Below are 14,133 nucleotides of genomic sequence, written 5' to 3' on the forward strand. Positions count from 1 at the left end.
ATACATCTACGAAAGGAAAGCCCATGAATGGTTCCTCAAAATTTTAAGAACTGAATACTAACCTAGCATTTTGAATTTACCTTTTCAAATGAGGCCAAGCCACAGAGTGTCTGGATGAACTCAGCTGCCCCACCAATTAATCTAAAATAATTCACTGCACTGATTCATTCAACAAGTTCTAACTGGCTATTCGACTGACATTCTCGCAGCTCATTCTCATGAGTATATGCATACTCCCAGTTAACCATATAAAATGTGTACATGCAAAGCTAACAGAAGCTACAAACCGAAGCCTAGGATGGCCATGACAGTAATAATTGTGTCAGTTGTTCAGTTGTCTTTCCCGTTGGCATATGAAATGGAGAATGGAGTTATTTATTTTATTTTGAAATATTTCTGTATTGCCTCCCCACCCACAAGGGCTCCCAAGGTGATGAACAAATACAAATCAATTAAAACAATACAAAGATAAAAACATTCTTAAAATACATTAAAATGGTCTTTAAAATGTCTAAAAATAGTCTCAAAACAACCCTAGAATCCAGTTTTGAAACAGTTAAAAAAGCATTTTCCAACAATGAATGTCATGCAGAACTGCACTGCTTTGGCTGCCTGGCAAAAGCTTAAAGTAGATGGGGCCAACCTAACTTCCTGGGGTAGAGAAGTCCATAGTCCTGGTGCACGTATCCACCAACCTGATGTCACAAGGTGTTGGGACACACAACAGGGATTCCTCTGAAAATCTAAAATTACTGGCAGGCTCTTATGAGAGGAGGTGGTCTTTCAGATATCCTGACCCTAAGTTCTTTAGGGCTTTGTAGGTCAAGACCAGCACCTTAAATTGAGCTCAGAAGCAAAATGGAAGTCAGTGCAGTTCTTAAAAGACTGGTATTATAGCTAAAATGCACACCTGACACCAGTCTGACTACTGCATGTTGCATTACTTGCAGCTTCCAAACATTTTTCAAGGGCAGTCTCATGTAGAGTGCATTGCATTAGTCTAACTGGGAGGTAACTAAGGCATGAAGAAAGGATGCAACTGGCCCATCAGCCAAAGATGGGCAAAGGCGCTTCTGGCCATCACAACAACCTGGCTTTCTAGGAGCAGTACTAAGTCCAAGAGCAGCCTGAAGTTACAAACCTGATCTTTCAAATGGAGTGCAATCCCACCCAGAACAGGCTGTGATCCCAATTACATGTTGGTTTTCCTACTGATCTCCATCTTGTCTGGATTAAGCCTCAGTCCATTCACCCACATCCGCTTCTTTACTGCATTCAGACAATGATTTAGTGCTACCACAGCCTCCTTTGGCATCATTTGTAATGGTGAGATATTACTAGGTATTATCAGCATACCGATGACACCCAGTCCCAAAGCTCTGGGTGATCTCTCCCAGCAGCATCATGTAAATGTGAAAAGTCATAGGGGACAGTATTGACCCTTGTGGAACCCCACTGGCTAGTGACAAAAAGGCTGAAAAACAGTCCCAGAGCACCATCCTTTGAGAACTTTCAACCAAGAAAGATCAGAAATACTGCAAAGCAATGCCTCCAAGTTCCATATCAATCAAACAACCCAGAAGAATACTATGGTCAATGGTATCAAATGTTCAAAAATCTAGGAGAACCAACAGGGATGCCCTCCCTCTGCCTAACTCCTGGTGTAAGATCATCCACCAAGGTGATCAAATCTGTTTCTGTCCCATAACCAGACCTGAACCCAGGTTAGATTGGATCTAGATAGTCTGTTTCATTCAAAAAAGTCTGGAGTCGTGTTGCCACCACTTGCTCTAAGACTTTATGTAGAAAGGAGAGATTAGAGACTGGGTGACAGTTGCCAAGGGAGGTGGGGTCCAGTAAAGGGTTTTTTTTCACCGCTGAGCCATGGCAGTTAAAATGGTATCACCCTGGATTATTTCTACAGTGTGGATCCAGCCTTAAATACTAGGAAATGAGATAAGGTGCATGGGTCAACTCAGCTAGTGTCAATCATATGGTCACTTTTCCTTAGATGGAGAAATGAGATTCTTCATCTTATTTTTTATATGCCAGTGGGGCAGAGCCAATAGCTATGGGCTTCTGCCACCATATCTAGTTTTGATCTACCAGTGGGAAAGAGTGAAGCTCAGACACATGTATATGTTAAGTAGTTGTCGGACCCATCTCATTCAGTATTTAAGACCCACAAAGGGGGAAAAAACCCTACAGATTTAGCTATATGTACTCTAACATATGTGGTAGCTCCCTGCGCTGGGTGAGGGGTACTGCAAACTCTTCTCTTGACAGAAGAGTCACTCCCAATTCTTCATCCTTACCCCCAAACATGTCTAATTGCTTCCCATCCCAAGGGGACATGGATGTAGTTCTTGGTGTCCTGGCCTCACACACCACCACTCCACATGAATGTTTGTGTAAATGAAAGAATGAATGTGTTCTAACATAATGGATGTGTTAAATATCTATTATCCCATTAGTTTAGTCAGGCCTCAGAGATTACGGACCCAGCCTGTGTCCAGAGCTGTTAGCACAGACACACCTGAAAGGGATAACAGCAAATTATCTTTATGCACAATATATTTCAAACAAAATCAATCCACACACTGCTAACAAAGTGTGACTAAAGACAGTGAAAGTTTCAGGAAAGACTGTTAGTATAGCTCATTCAACCTCATTCATGGAATTTTACAGGGTGCCCAGATGTTGTCTGTTTGTTGTAACTCTCCCATATTTCCCCCTTTCCCTCTTCATTCCTTCCTTCCACAAAGATTTGTCACTGTGGAAAAGAGAGAATAGCTTCACCATGTCTTTTGACCAACAGGGCTAGGATTGGTCAATCTGGAAGCATCTAGTGTTTTTCTTTTAGTTATATACAGCCTCCTCCTAATTAGCCCATGAATCAGCATTCCTGCTGATTTTGATGTCTTTGTCCTTATTTCTGAACAATGCAGAAGAGGGATTTATAGTTGTACTGTGGTACCATAACTCAGAATATTCTGTCCTGTAGTGGAATGGCTCATCTATTAAGGTCGCTATGTGGACTGTATGTACAGACACATACTTAGCACATGACAAAGGAATCTACTCTGCTGTTGTTTTTTAAGGATCTGAGCAGCCTTTCAGTAATCTCAGGGATAAAGCATTGTCCTACAGCAGAAGCCAACCTAGGTCAGCTTTTGAGACAAAACTTTCTACAAAAGCCTTCTCTCTCCCCATCAGATGCAGGGATAGTCCTCATGGGATGTTCACCAAGTTCCACTGATGAAATCCACCAAAAATCTGAAGGCAGGTCTGATTGTTTTGGCTTTCAATCAGCATGTTCACTACGTAATTAGCAGCAGACATATTTTTGTGAACAGAAGTGGTAAAATGGCACGTTAAACAAGTCTGGTTCAGCACCCAAAACCTCCAGTAGAAATCCCAAGGCCCTCCAGCAATATTTGTCTAGCCAATAATCCAATAAAGATATTTTCATTTCTGCTGTGAAAACAGTAAAGCTCTTGCCCCATAAAGCCAAGATAATGAATGAGTTCTTAAAGAACCCTTTTGGGAATTGCCTCTGCAACTCAAAGTAGAGGGCGAAAGTGAATTAAGATGCTCCTAACATAATTATAAACTGGGGGTGTGCAGGAAGAAGACTATAGCAGGTCACCACCAAGTACAAATTATTGACCAGCAATCCAATTATATCTTTATTGTCTCAGTTCAATTTACAGGGTGAAGCAGATATATTTTCAAAGAAAACCAGATCTACTTACCACCTCCATCAGGATGTTACTTATGATCCTCATTACTTTGGAGAATGTTTCCTAGTTACTAAAATAATTTTACATCATTTAATAACTTTGCTTCCTATTGACAGAGATACTGATGCAAAACTAACTTCAAAAAATATACATACACCCCAATCACGCCATGTATCAACAGATGCATTAGAAATAATTAGATCTTTTTTTTGCAAAGGGGAGAACACATCTATTTCAGCAGCATTACAAAAAAAGGCAGCCCTAAAAACTGCTGTGTGAACAAGATTTTGCTGCCGCTGCTCTTCTCAGAAAAGCTGAGCCTCACAAAATCCCTCACAAAAACCCATAATAATGATGGAAACCCCAAGCAAATCAAACCTCATGTCCCATGATCAGTGGAATGTTAACAGCCTTTTGCACTAAGAAAATTAAACAAACATTTCTGTCAAGAGAAGAAAAGATGGCATAAGTGCTTACCGGACCCTGGAGACTCCCATCTTCTCGATCAATGCTCCCTCTGGAGAGCCTCACATCAGGTTTCTAAGGATATGAAAAGAGATGTGGTTTTGTATTGGGGGTTTAAAGAGCCTTACTAGTCCAATAACCTAGGGATAAAAATTCTTACTAAAGGCAAAGGAAGCACTGCTGAAGGAGGAAAAAAGAAAACAGTATGCTTTGACTAATACGGAAGCTATTACATTCCTTCTCCTCACCCCCTCCTACCGCTTTGCTCTTGCAAAATACAGCTAATGAACCTTCCTCCTAAATAACTTCCTTCTTGCTCTTTCTAGCTCCCCACGTTCTGCTTGTACATAAAAAGGCATTGAGATAAATATTGATAGTACCATTTCCCCTACACAACATTGGAAAACCTGCATTTTAATTCTCTCAGGAAAAGGAGAAGCAGGAACAGCAGCGCCTCAGCCGTCGTTTATTGCTGTATTCTTCCTAACAGTAAAAATTTCAACCACAGGATGAGAAACGCTGCACATTAATTCCTGTTTCCTGCTTGAGGAAGGCTTAAATGTACTTGGCTCCATCTCCAAGCTTCCCAAATGGGGCCAATTATCAAAGCTCTTTAAAAGCACAGAGATGCAGAAACTTTGTAAGACAGCCGAGACCCAACACTCCTCAGCTTGCAGCCAGAAAAATGGACAAAATTCACTTCATATCTCTTTTGAAACACCAGAGAAAGAGAAGAATTTTCTGGGTTCTTGAAATAAAGAGACTGTGAGTACTGATATGTGAATTCCTGGAAATTAGTCCCATACTATGATACTATACTGTGAAATATACAGAACAAAAGTCTGGAAAAGATCTTTAACAAGACAAATCAATAGAATCTTACATCTTAAATTCCCTTCTGAACAAAGTATAATGATCAGAAATCATCTATGCAACTTTTGGCTAATTAAAATATTGATTTAAAAGTTATCATTCATTAGTCTTTACATATCTGGATCATTTTGCAGTACTTCATGAGTATGGTTAATAACCAAGACTACAATCTTGTATGTAAAAACTGTTCAATAACCCAAAATACCAAAGAGAGGCTAAGAGAGTCTAAAAGAGCCTACAATCCTGGATGTAAAAAGTGTTGTAAAAACCGAAAATACCAAAGAGAGGTTAAAAGAGGATGTATAAAGCTTTAAGTTACAGGGGGGAGGCGGGGCAGAGAAGGCTGAACAATTGCACTTTATTTGCAGCATTATATTTCTTTATTTGGTGTAGATTTGAACAGATGACTTCATGCTGCGTTCGATCATGAACATCTGCAGTTATCATCTCAAGTAGATGCGATGGCCAGGAGTGCTTGGTACCAGCTTCAGCTGATACGTCAGCTACATCCCTGTCTGGAGCGAAAGGACCTAGAAAATGTAGTACATGCACTAGTAACCTCTCGCTTGGATTTCTGTAATGCGCTCTACATGGGGCTACCTTTGTATCAGGTTCGGAAGCTTCAGCTGATTCAAAATGTTGCAGCCAGATTGATTATGGGGATAACTAGATCAGATCATATACAGTGGTGCCTCGGGTTACGAAATTAATTCGTAACGCGGCCGCTTTCGTAACCCGAAAAGCCTTCGTAAGCCGAATTGCCATAGGCGCTAATGGGGAAAAGCCGCGATTCCGTGCGAAAAAGCCGAAAAAAGCACCAAAAGTTTTTTCGTAACCCGAAAAAACATTCGTAACCCGAAACAATAATTCCCTATGGGATTTTTTCGTATCCCGAAAATTTCGTAACCTGGGTATTTCGTATCCCGAGGTACCACTGTAACACCTGTATTAAAATCTCTCCACCGGCTGCCACTTCGCTTCCGGTCCCAATACAAAGTGTTGGTTATTATCTTTAAAGCTCTAAATGGCTTGGGCCCTGGTTACTTGAAGGAACACCTCTCTCTGCATAATCCACCCCGCACTCTCAGAACAACAGGTAAATTATTACAGTACTTGAACACCCCAAGGTGAGGTTGGGGACTACCCATCAAAGAGCTTACACGGATGTAGCACCCACACTCTGGAATGCTCTTCCAGAAGAGATCTGCGTCAGTGGTACAGTGGAAGCCTTTAAAAAGGCATTGAAAACCTACCTCTTCCAACAAGCTTATCCTTCCAATTCCTTGTAATAAAAGTATCCCCCAAATTGATTGATTATGTATTATATATATTTTATGTTTTTAATACTGCTGAATTCATGTTTTTAGATAATTATATTGGATTGAAATTTGTATTACTGTTTTTAATTTGCTCATATTGTAATATGACATTGGTCATTATTCAAATGCTGTACACTGCTTTGATCTACAAGGAAAAGCGGTATATAAATAAACAATTATTTATTATTAATTTATTTCACAAAACCTCCCATCAGTTCATTTATTTTAAAACATATCTCCTGCCTCAGAACCTGTAAGGAATAGGTCTTCAAACCTGTCCTGTCTGGGAATCCACACTGCCTTATGGCCATTTCACCTGCCCTTTCCACTTGGGTGCCTGTCTCTCAGCAATTTTTTAAAAAGGGGAAGGGGAATCTGGATAAGGGAGCTGAATACAGAATCAGTATTTGCTTGTTCTCCCACTTGTTGACTTACCTTTGATCCTGGCCAGCCGACTGGACAAAAACTATTTTTTGCACCAATTCCCAGCATTTCCCCCTGCTGGCTGGGGAGATGCTGGGAGTTATAGTCTAAAAAGGTAACTGTTCCAATCTCTTTTGTTAACTTAATCATTTGCACTTAATGTATTATCTCTCACAGGTTGTTTGTGACTAAACTGCAAAGATAGCCTCATGTATAAGCTCCTTTGGAAGGGCATTTAATTTATCTCCTCTTTGTCCACTGGTAAATTATTTGGTTGCCATACAACTAAATCAAGGGTGGAGGATTCACAAACCACTAAATGTTTTAAACTGCAACTCACATCAGTTCAAGCCAGTACAGCTCACAGTGAGGGACAGTGAAATATGATGACCAATAACTTCTGGAAAGCCACAAGTAAACTTTGGAGTAAGCCCCACTGTACCTCATGGTAGTTACTTCTAAGAAAACATCCATAGGATTGTGTTGTATTAAGTTATCACCTGATCTTTTTCAAGCAATATGACCTGCTTAGCTGGTGTGTGTGTGTGTGTGTGTGTGTGTGATATTTTTAGAAACAGGAAAGAACTGTCAAAAATACTAAGTGTGTAAATGTGTATGTGTTGTTTTGCCTTCAAGCCCTTTCCTTTCCAACTTATGGCAACCTATTCCTCCCAGGAAAACCTATTCTAGGGTTTTCTTGGAAAGTTTCTTCAGAGGAGGTTTGTCATTGCCATCCTCTGAAACTGAGAGACTGTTATTTGCCCAAGCTCACCAGTGGGTTTTCATGGCTGAGCACAGATTTGAACCCTGCTCCCCAGAATCACAGTCCAATGCTCAAACCACTACACCACACAGGCTCCCAGTAAGAATTCCTCTGGATTGGAAGGAGTCCTATGGACACACCTGCTTTCAAGGGTGACCTCAATAGTTCCCAGATGTTCCTGAGTCATCTCTACATCAATTCCTGTCCAGAATGGCACAGAGCATGGCCATTTCCACTCAAGACTGTCACAAAACCTCCTTCAAGCACTAAGGGAATTTCCACATTGGACATTCAATGAAAAGTGACATTTCCCCAACATTTTTAATGAAGCCAGGAAGAATTTGTCAATGCCAAAAGCTAATCCAGCAGCTCATTTCTTTTAAAACCTACCTCCTGCCTGTAAACCCATGAAGCATTGGTCTTCAGACTTGTCCTGTCTGGGAATCCACATTACCCTGTGTCCACTCAACCTGCTCTTTCCATTTGGGTCTCTGTCTCTCAGCAGTCTAAATAAAAGGGGGAATCTAGATAAGGGAACTGAATCTAGAATTGGTCTTTTGCTTGCTCTGCCACTTGTTGACTTGCTTTTTGTCCTGGACAGCCTATTTGCTCCAAACCACAGCCTTGAAAAACTACTTTGATTTAGATTTCCTACATGGACTTGATGGCCCTTGTGGTCTCTTCAAACTCTACAATTCTATGATTCTGCTTTTTTGGACTTCATCTCCTAACATCTCCCCAGCCAGCATGGCCCCAGGGGAGGTGCTGGGAGCTGTAGTCCAAAAAATAACTTTTCCAAGTTCTCTTGCTAACTTATGAATTCATCCTGTAATATTGCCCACACCGTGCCTTCTGCATATACGTGGCAAAGTTTTTTTGGATTTTTTTTTCTTTGTCTTTTGTAGAACTGTAATATGTGCAGAACAGACCCTGTGGGCAATTATTTCTCCACCCTCCAGCTTTTGTTCTGAGTGGTAACCATGGGCAATCCCCTTGGAGTAAGCAATAATCTACCTAGCAAGATGTAATGCAGTACTAATAGTGCAATGAGCAGTGACCACTGTGGGTTAAAATCTCAGAGAAGTGGAATGTGGACAGAGGTCCTCCTTGAGCTGAATTTTTACAGGGTATCATTAGCATCAACCCACTCCTCTCCTCCAGAAGAATCTGGAGAGCTCTGCTGCATTCCATTTGTTTTTCATTAATTCAGTGGGAAAAAATGCACAAGTCATTCTCAATAAAGGAAAAAACTACAGCTTGCTTCTTTTTTTATCCTATTTTTTTTTTAAAAAACCTCCACAGTTCCAACGATTTTCCCTGCTGCTGTTTATGTTTCCGTAGTCAATCTAGGACAAGTACTGAGCTGCATATATGTGGGAATTTTCTGGAAATCTACTCGCTCTTCTAAATAAAAATAAAAGTCAAGGAGATAAGAACACTGCGTCAGTTGCTCCATCCCAAATGGAAAGGATCCAGGGAGGGGTTGTAGAGCCCCTAACACATCCCTGGCCCTTTCCACTGTCAGAAATACTGACACTATGCTGAAGAGAATATGTGCTCAGACCCACAACCGCCTCCATGTTCTTGACAGAAATCCACAAAGGAAAAGGCTCTAAACTGGTAACAGAATCAAAAATGCTGAGCAAGTGATCAGTGCTATGAAAAAAGCCACCCATTCTCATACAGCCACTCAGTGCTGCCATTCCTAAATCTGAATACAGCATTATGTGGAAATCTGTGAAGAATATGGGGTTCCTTTTTCTTTCGATCTTTGCTTACAGTGAGCTTCCTCTTGCCTCTTGACTTCAGTCTTTCATTGCCTTAAACTGAACAGGACACTATGGGCATAGCTGCTCCGTTTCAGCTCTACAAAAGGCAGTTCTTCAACGCCCCATCAACACCCATCACTGGGAATGAGGGTTTAAGAATAAGTCAATCTGGACCACCGCTCTTCCATTTCAAATCAACACAGCCCAAGTTCAGAAACGTATCTTTGCTTTTACCCATGGGCACTGAAACAAGGGTTAGGCTAGGGAGGATTGAGACCCTCTTCCCCTACAATGATAAAAGCATAAAGAACCAGGACCACCAAGATTCCTGTACACTGGTACCCCGGGTTACGAAATTAATTCGTTCCGCCGCCGCTTTCGTAACCCGGGATACTTCGTAAGCCGAATAGCCCATAGGCGCTAATGGGGAAAAAGCCGTGGCTGCGCCGCGGCTCCATTTGAAACAGCGCAGAGGTTTTTTCGTAACCCGAAAAAACCTTCGTAAGCCGAAACAATAAATCCCTATGGGATTTATTCGTATCCCGAAAATTTCGTAACCTGGATATTTCGTAACCCGGGGGACCAGTGTACAGTTAAGTCCCCTAAGGAGCTAGCAACCAGAAGTGTGCTGATTTATAGTCATCTTTGCATTTGTTTAGCATGGTCTTAATATTTTCCCCTTTCACTGATATACTAATTTCATGCTTGAAACAACTTTGTAATATTTCATTTATTACTTTACCTTTATATTCAGGGTAGTCACACTTAATAGTTGGTGGCACTGGTGGAGAGCCAGTAGTGGTTTGACTGTTAGCCTAGGACACTAGGAGATGTGGGTTCGAATCCCCGCTCAGCCATGGAGACCCATTGGGTCTCCTTAGGCAAGTCAGAAAACATATCTGGGGTAGCTGTGTTGGTCATACACCAAAATGTAACAACATCAAAACCCCACAAAACAGTGGTACTTTTGTTGGACCAACCAACCATTATTGTTTCTCAGTTTATTATTCATTTTTGCTGTTTTTTAAAAACATAAATCGAAATACACAAAATTCAGAATAATCTGTTTGCCAATCATAACCCCTTACAACAGTTCTAGGGATTCTGCCTCTACCACCTAATGCCACTTCAGGATCTCCAAATAATTCTAGTTCTTAGTAGAGTAATTATAAGATGCATAGTACAAGAGTAATTTCAGCTGACATTTGCTAAGTCTGCCTTGCTAATTTTAAGGGCTTTTGATGGGGAGTGAGTAGCTCTGTTGGGCATGGGTTGAAGCTGGCACAGTATGGTGCCAGCTCTGGCTACAGAATACAAGTCTAAAATGCTAAAGCTAAAGTGGCTAAAGAAGGAAGTATAATATAAAACAAAAATCACCATCTGGTTCAGTGTCTTAAGAGTATGCATGAAAGAGACAGTGAGAGAGAATATCCCTACTTGCTGTGAAGGAAGTACATTACATGCTGGGGAAATGGACAAAATGTGGGTTATGAAATGGACAGTATAACCATGTCCTTGTATGGTTCATACAAATCAGATCTGGAATACTGTGTGTGCCAGCAGTCCTGATCTTAAATTAAAATTAAAATAAAATAAAATAAAAACCACAGAGTGGAAAGGGATACAGAAAAGGACAACTGAAATGTTCAAAAGATTGCAGCACTAGCCCACAAGAGAATACTAAAGTTTTGGATACTATTCTAAACTGAGGGGGATTGAAAATGACCAAGGGGGATAGGGGAAGGGTAGAGTGTTTGAAATTATGCATAATTAAAAGAGAATGCATAGAGGAAAATATTTCTCTCTTATATAATAAAAATCCGGCCACACAGTGAAATCGATTGGCAGCCAATTTAGGACAGGGGGAAAAATCCTTCAGAGATATTTTTTGTGGCACTCCCTGCCGCAAGAAGTGGTGATGGCCACATTAGATTTTTTATGGCAGCTGTGGCTGGAACACTTCATGATACTTCTTTGCAACCAGGAGTGGGGGAAGGATCTGAATTAAAGCAGCAATATTGCCAGATGGAAAATGTAATGGCTGTGAGCCACACCTCCTCTCCACAGGCATTAACTGTGAAGGGAAAAATACCAAGGGACAACGATGAAGACAAAACAAGAATGAGGACAAATCCAAATACAGAAATGCCATGTAATGTGTAGCATGGCTCTACCAGTTGCCAGTGCAGAAAAGGAACTTTTCTAATCTCTATTTTAAGATACTTAGTAGATAATTTATGGAAGACAGGCCTATCAATGGATATCTTAGACAGGATAGCTTGCATTAAATTTCAGGTTCAGAGGCAGTATGCTTCTGCATGCCAGTGGCTAGGGATGAAGTGGAGAAATGTTGTTTTCATGCTCTTCTGTGCATTTCCCGTGAGCTTCAACACTACTCTTATCTTCTTATAAGATATCATTTGGAACATAACAGTCTGCTGAATGGAATGAAGAAGTTTTCTGAATGCAAGTAAATGTTTCTGCACATAAACCTCTGTAATACATTTTTCAATATACAGAATCATTAGAACTATTCTTTTTAACATTTATATGATGCTAGTAAGGGCTATAAAGTTCCTGACATTGGTTTACTCGGTACAGTATACACAATTTGCATAGAATCATGGAATCAGAGTTGGAAGAGACCACAAGGGCCATCTATTCCAACCTCTTGCCATACATAAATTACACAATCTAAGCACTCACAACAGTTGGCCATCCAGCTTCCATTTGAAGCCTCCAAAGAAGGAGACCACCCTAAGGCAATGTGTTCCACTGTCGAACAGCTCTTACCCTCAGGAGGGTTTTCCTAATGTTTAGGTGGATTTTCCACCACCCTCCAAGGGAGTGTGTTTCACTGTCAAACAGCTCTTACCATCAGGAAGTTAGTCCAAATGGTGAGGTGGAATCTAATTTCCTTTAGTTTGAATCAATTGCTCCAGTTCCTATTTTCTGGAGCAGCAGAAAACAAGCTTGCGCCATCCTCAATATCACACCCCGTCAAATACTTACACAGGGCTATCATATCACCTCTTAACCTTCTCTTCTCCAGGCTAAACTTACCCAGCTCCCCAAGTCTCTCCTCATAAGGCAGGGTTTCCAGATCCTTCACCATTTTGGTCACCCTCCTCTAGACACGCTCCAGCTTGTCCGCATCATTTTTGAATTGTGGTGCCCAGGACTTTTTTCTATTCCTAGGCAATTCGGCTCATTCATACATTACCAGAGAGGCAGAGGATTGTTTCCTGTGAAGCAGCATCCATGATGTTGCAGTTGAGAATTAAAAAAATTATACAGTAGCATGGCAGAGAAATCAAGGCTCGCTTTTTAAAATGTTCAGTTCCAGCTTTGTAGAATCTGTGTTTTAAAGAGGCATGGGTTTGGTGAACACAGTCAGCAATGCCTGACTCTGCTTTACCCAACAGCAGAACTCCCAATTATTCCACAGCATCACCATTAGAACTCCAGCCTTTCACCGTACTTCAGTCATCTGAACAAATTTTACCTATATGTTTGACTTCCTCAATGGAAAGGTAACCAAAAACAACAGTAACAACAAAAGTCCACCCTTGCCTTTTGCATTAATAAACAATTTGGTGTTACTTAAAATTTATTCCTTGTGCAAATGTCTCCTAAGTCCTACAGTAGCTGGTATCTTTAGTACTAGGTATGGATGGTACTACTAATGTTTTTCACAGAATGAAATATTTTTTAAAAAAATAGCCAAACTATTAAGGGCTCCTTTTAAGGCAAGAACAATCCATTCCCACTCATGTCCCTCTTTGAATACACAATCAAGCAGGGAGTTGTAGAATTTTACTGGCCTGGAGAAAAAATCTCAGACAGTATGAAAAACGCTTTCAACTATTTCTAGATTTTAATTTATTCATTTATTTTTAATTTTGGGGAGGAAATCAAGTAGAACAGTAAGTTAAGACAGTGAAATGTGAAGTCTTAAATGTGAAGTTCATAACCATCCATTATGAAGCCAAGCCCTCCCTCCAGTCCATCTGCCTTGGTCCAGGCCTTGGAGGTAGAGAGGAACTCTTACCCTTTCCCTCCACCACTTCCTTCTCCTTCTGTGTCATGTCTTTTTAGATTGTAAGCCCGAGGGCAGGGAATCGTCTAACTAAAAAGATTGTATGTACAGCGCTGTGTAAATTTACAGTGCTTCATAAATAAAGGTTAATAATAATAATAATAATAATAATAATAATAATAATAATAATAATAAGTCTCCCATTTAAATCTCACTTCACCTTGTTCAGTAAATTTAGGAAAGTGCCTAATACCCACCGATCTATTTATTCCATTCGTAATATGAGACTACTGCTACATTTGCAGTATGAGAATCTAATACTGGCCAATTTTACAGAGTAATTTGTAATAAACATGGACAAAAAGCTATAATTTACTGAGTAGTTTGTAATAAATATGCACTAAAAGCTATAATTTAAATGGCAAACAGTGCAAGAACAGGATTTCCTTGAAGAATGCCTCACTAAGAAGCACTGATATCCACCCAACGAGACAAGAGGAAACATCAACATTTGTTTCCATTAGCTTTGTGCTTAATGCACTTTCTTTAACGTGGCCGAACAAGGAAAATATTATTCCCCAATTAGAAATCTGCAGAAATCTAAAAAAATTTCTGTGTTTCCTCCTGCTTCTTTGGATGAACTCTCTACACTTCTGAACTCTTCCAAACCTGCAACCTGTCCTCTTGATCCTATTCCTACTCCTCTTCTAATCTCTATAGCTCCCTCCTTTCTGCCCTC

At 40.4% G+C, this 14,133-nt stretch overlaps 1 protein-coding gene across 10 annotated transcripts in view; it reads right to left on the minus strand.

The window, feature by feature from the left end:
* Positions 1 to 14,133, minus strand: part of PTK2 (protein tyrosine kinase 2) — a 220,197-nt gene that overhangs the window by 15,157 nt on the left and 190,907 nt on the right. For all 10 annotated transcript variants that reach the window (XM_042463825.1, XM_042463818.1, XM_042463817.1 and 7 more), the window contains one exon: positions 4,221 to 4,283. In XM_042463825.1, the coding sequence (XP_042319759.1) occupies positions 4,221 to 4,283 (63 nt within the window). The remainder of the gene's footprint in view (positions 1 to 4,220; positions 4,284 to 14,133) is intronic.

Source organism: Sceloporus undulatus, chromosome 4 (assembly GCF_019175285.1).
Source record: "Sceloporus undulatus isolate JIND9_A2432 ecotype Alabama chromosome 4, SceUnd_v1.1, whole genome shotgun sequence".
Classification (NCBI taxonomy): domain Eukaryota; kingdom Metazoa; phylum Chordata; class Lepidosauria; order Squamata; family Phrynosomatidae; genus Sceloporus; species Sceloporus undulatus.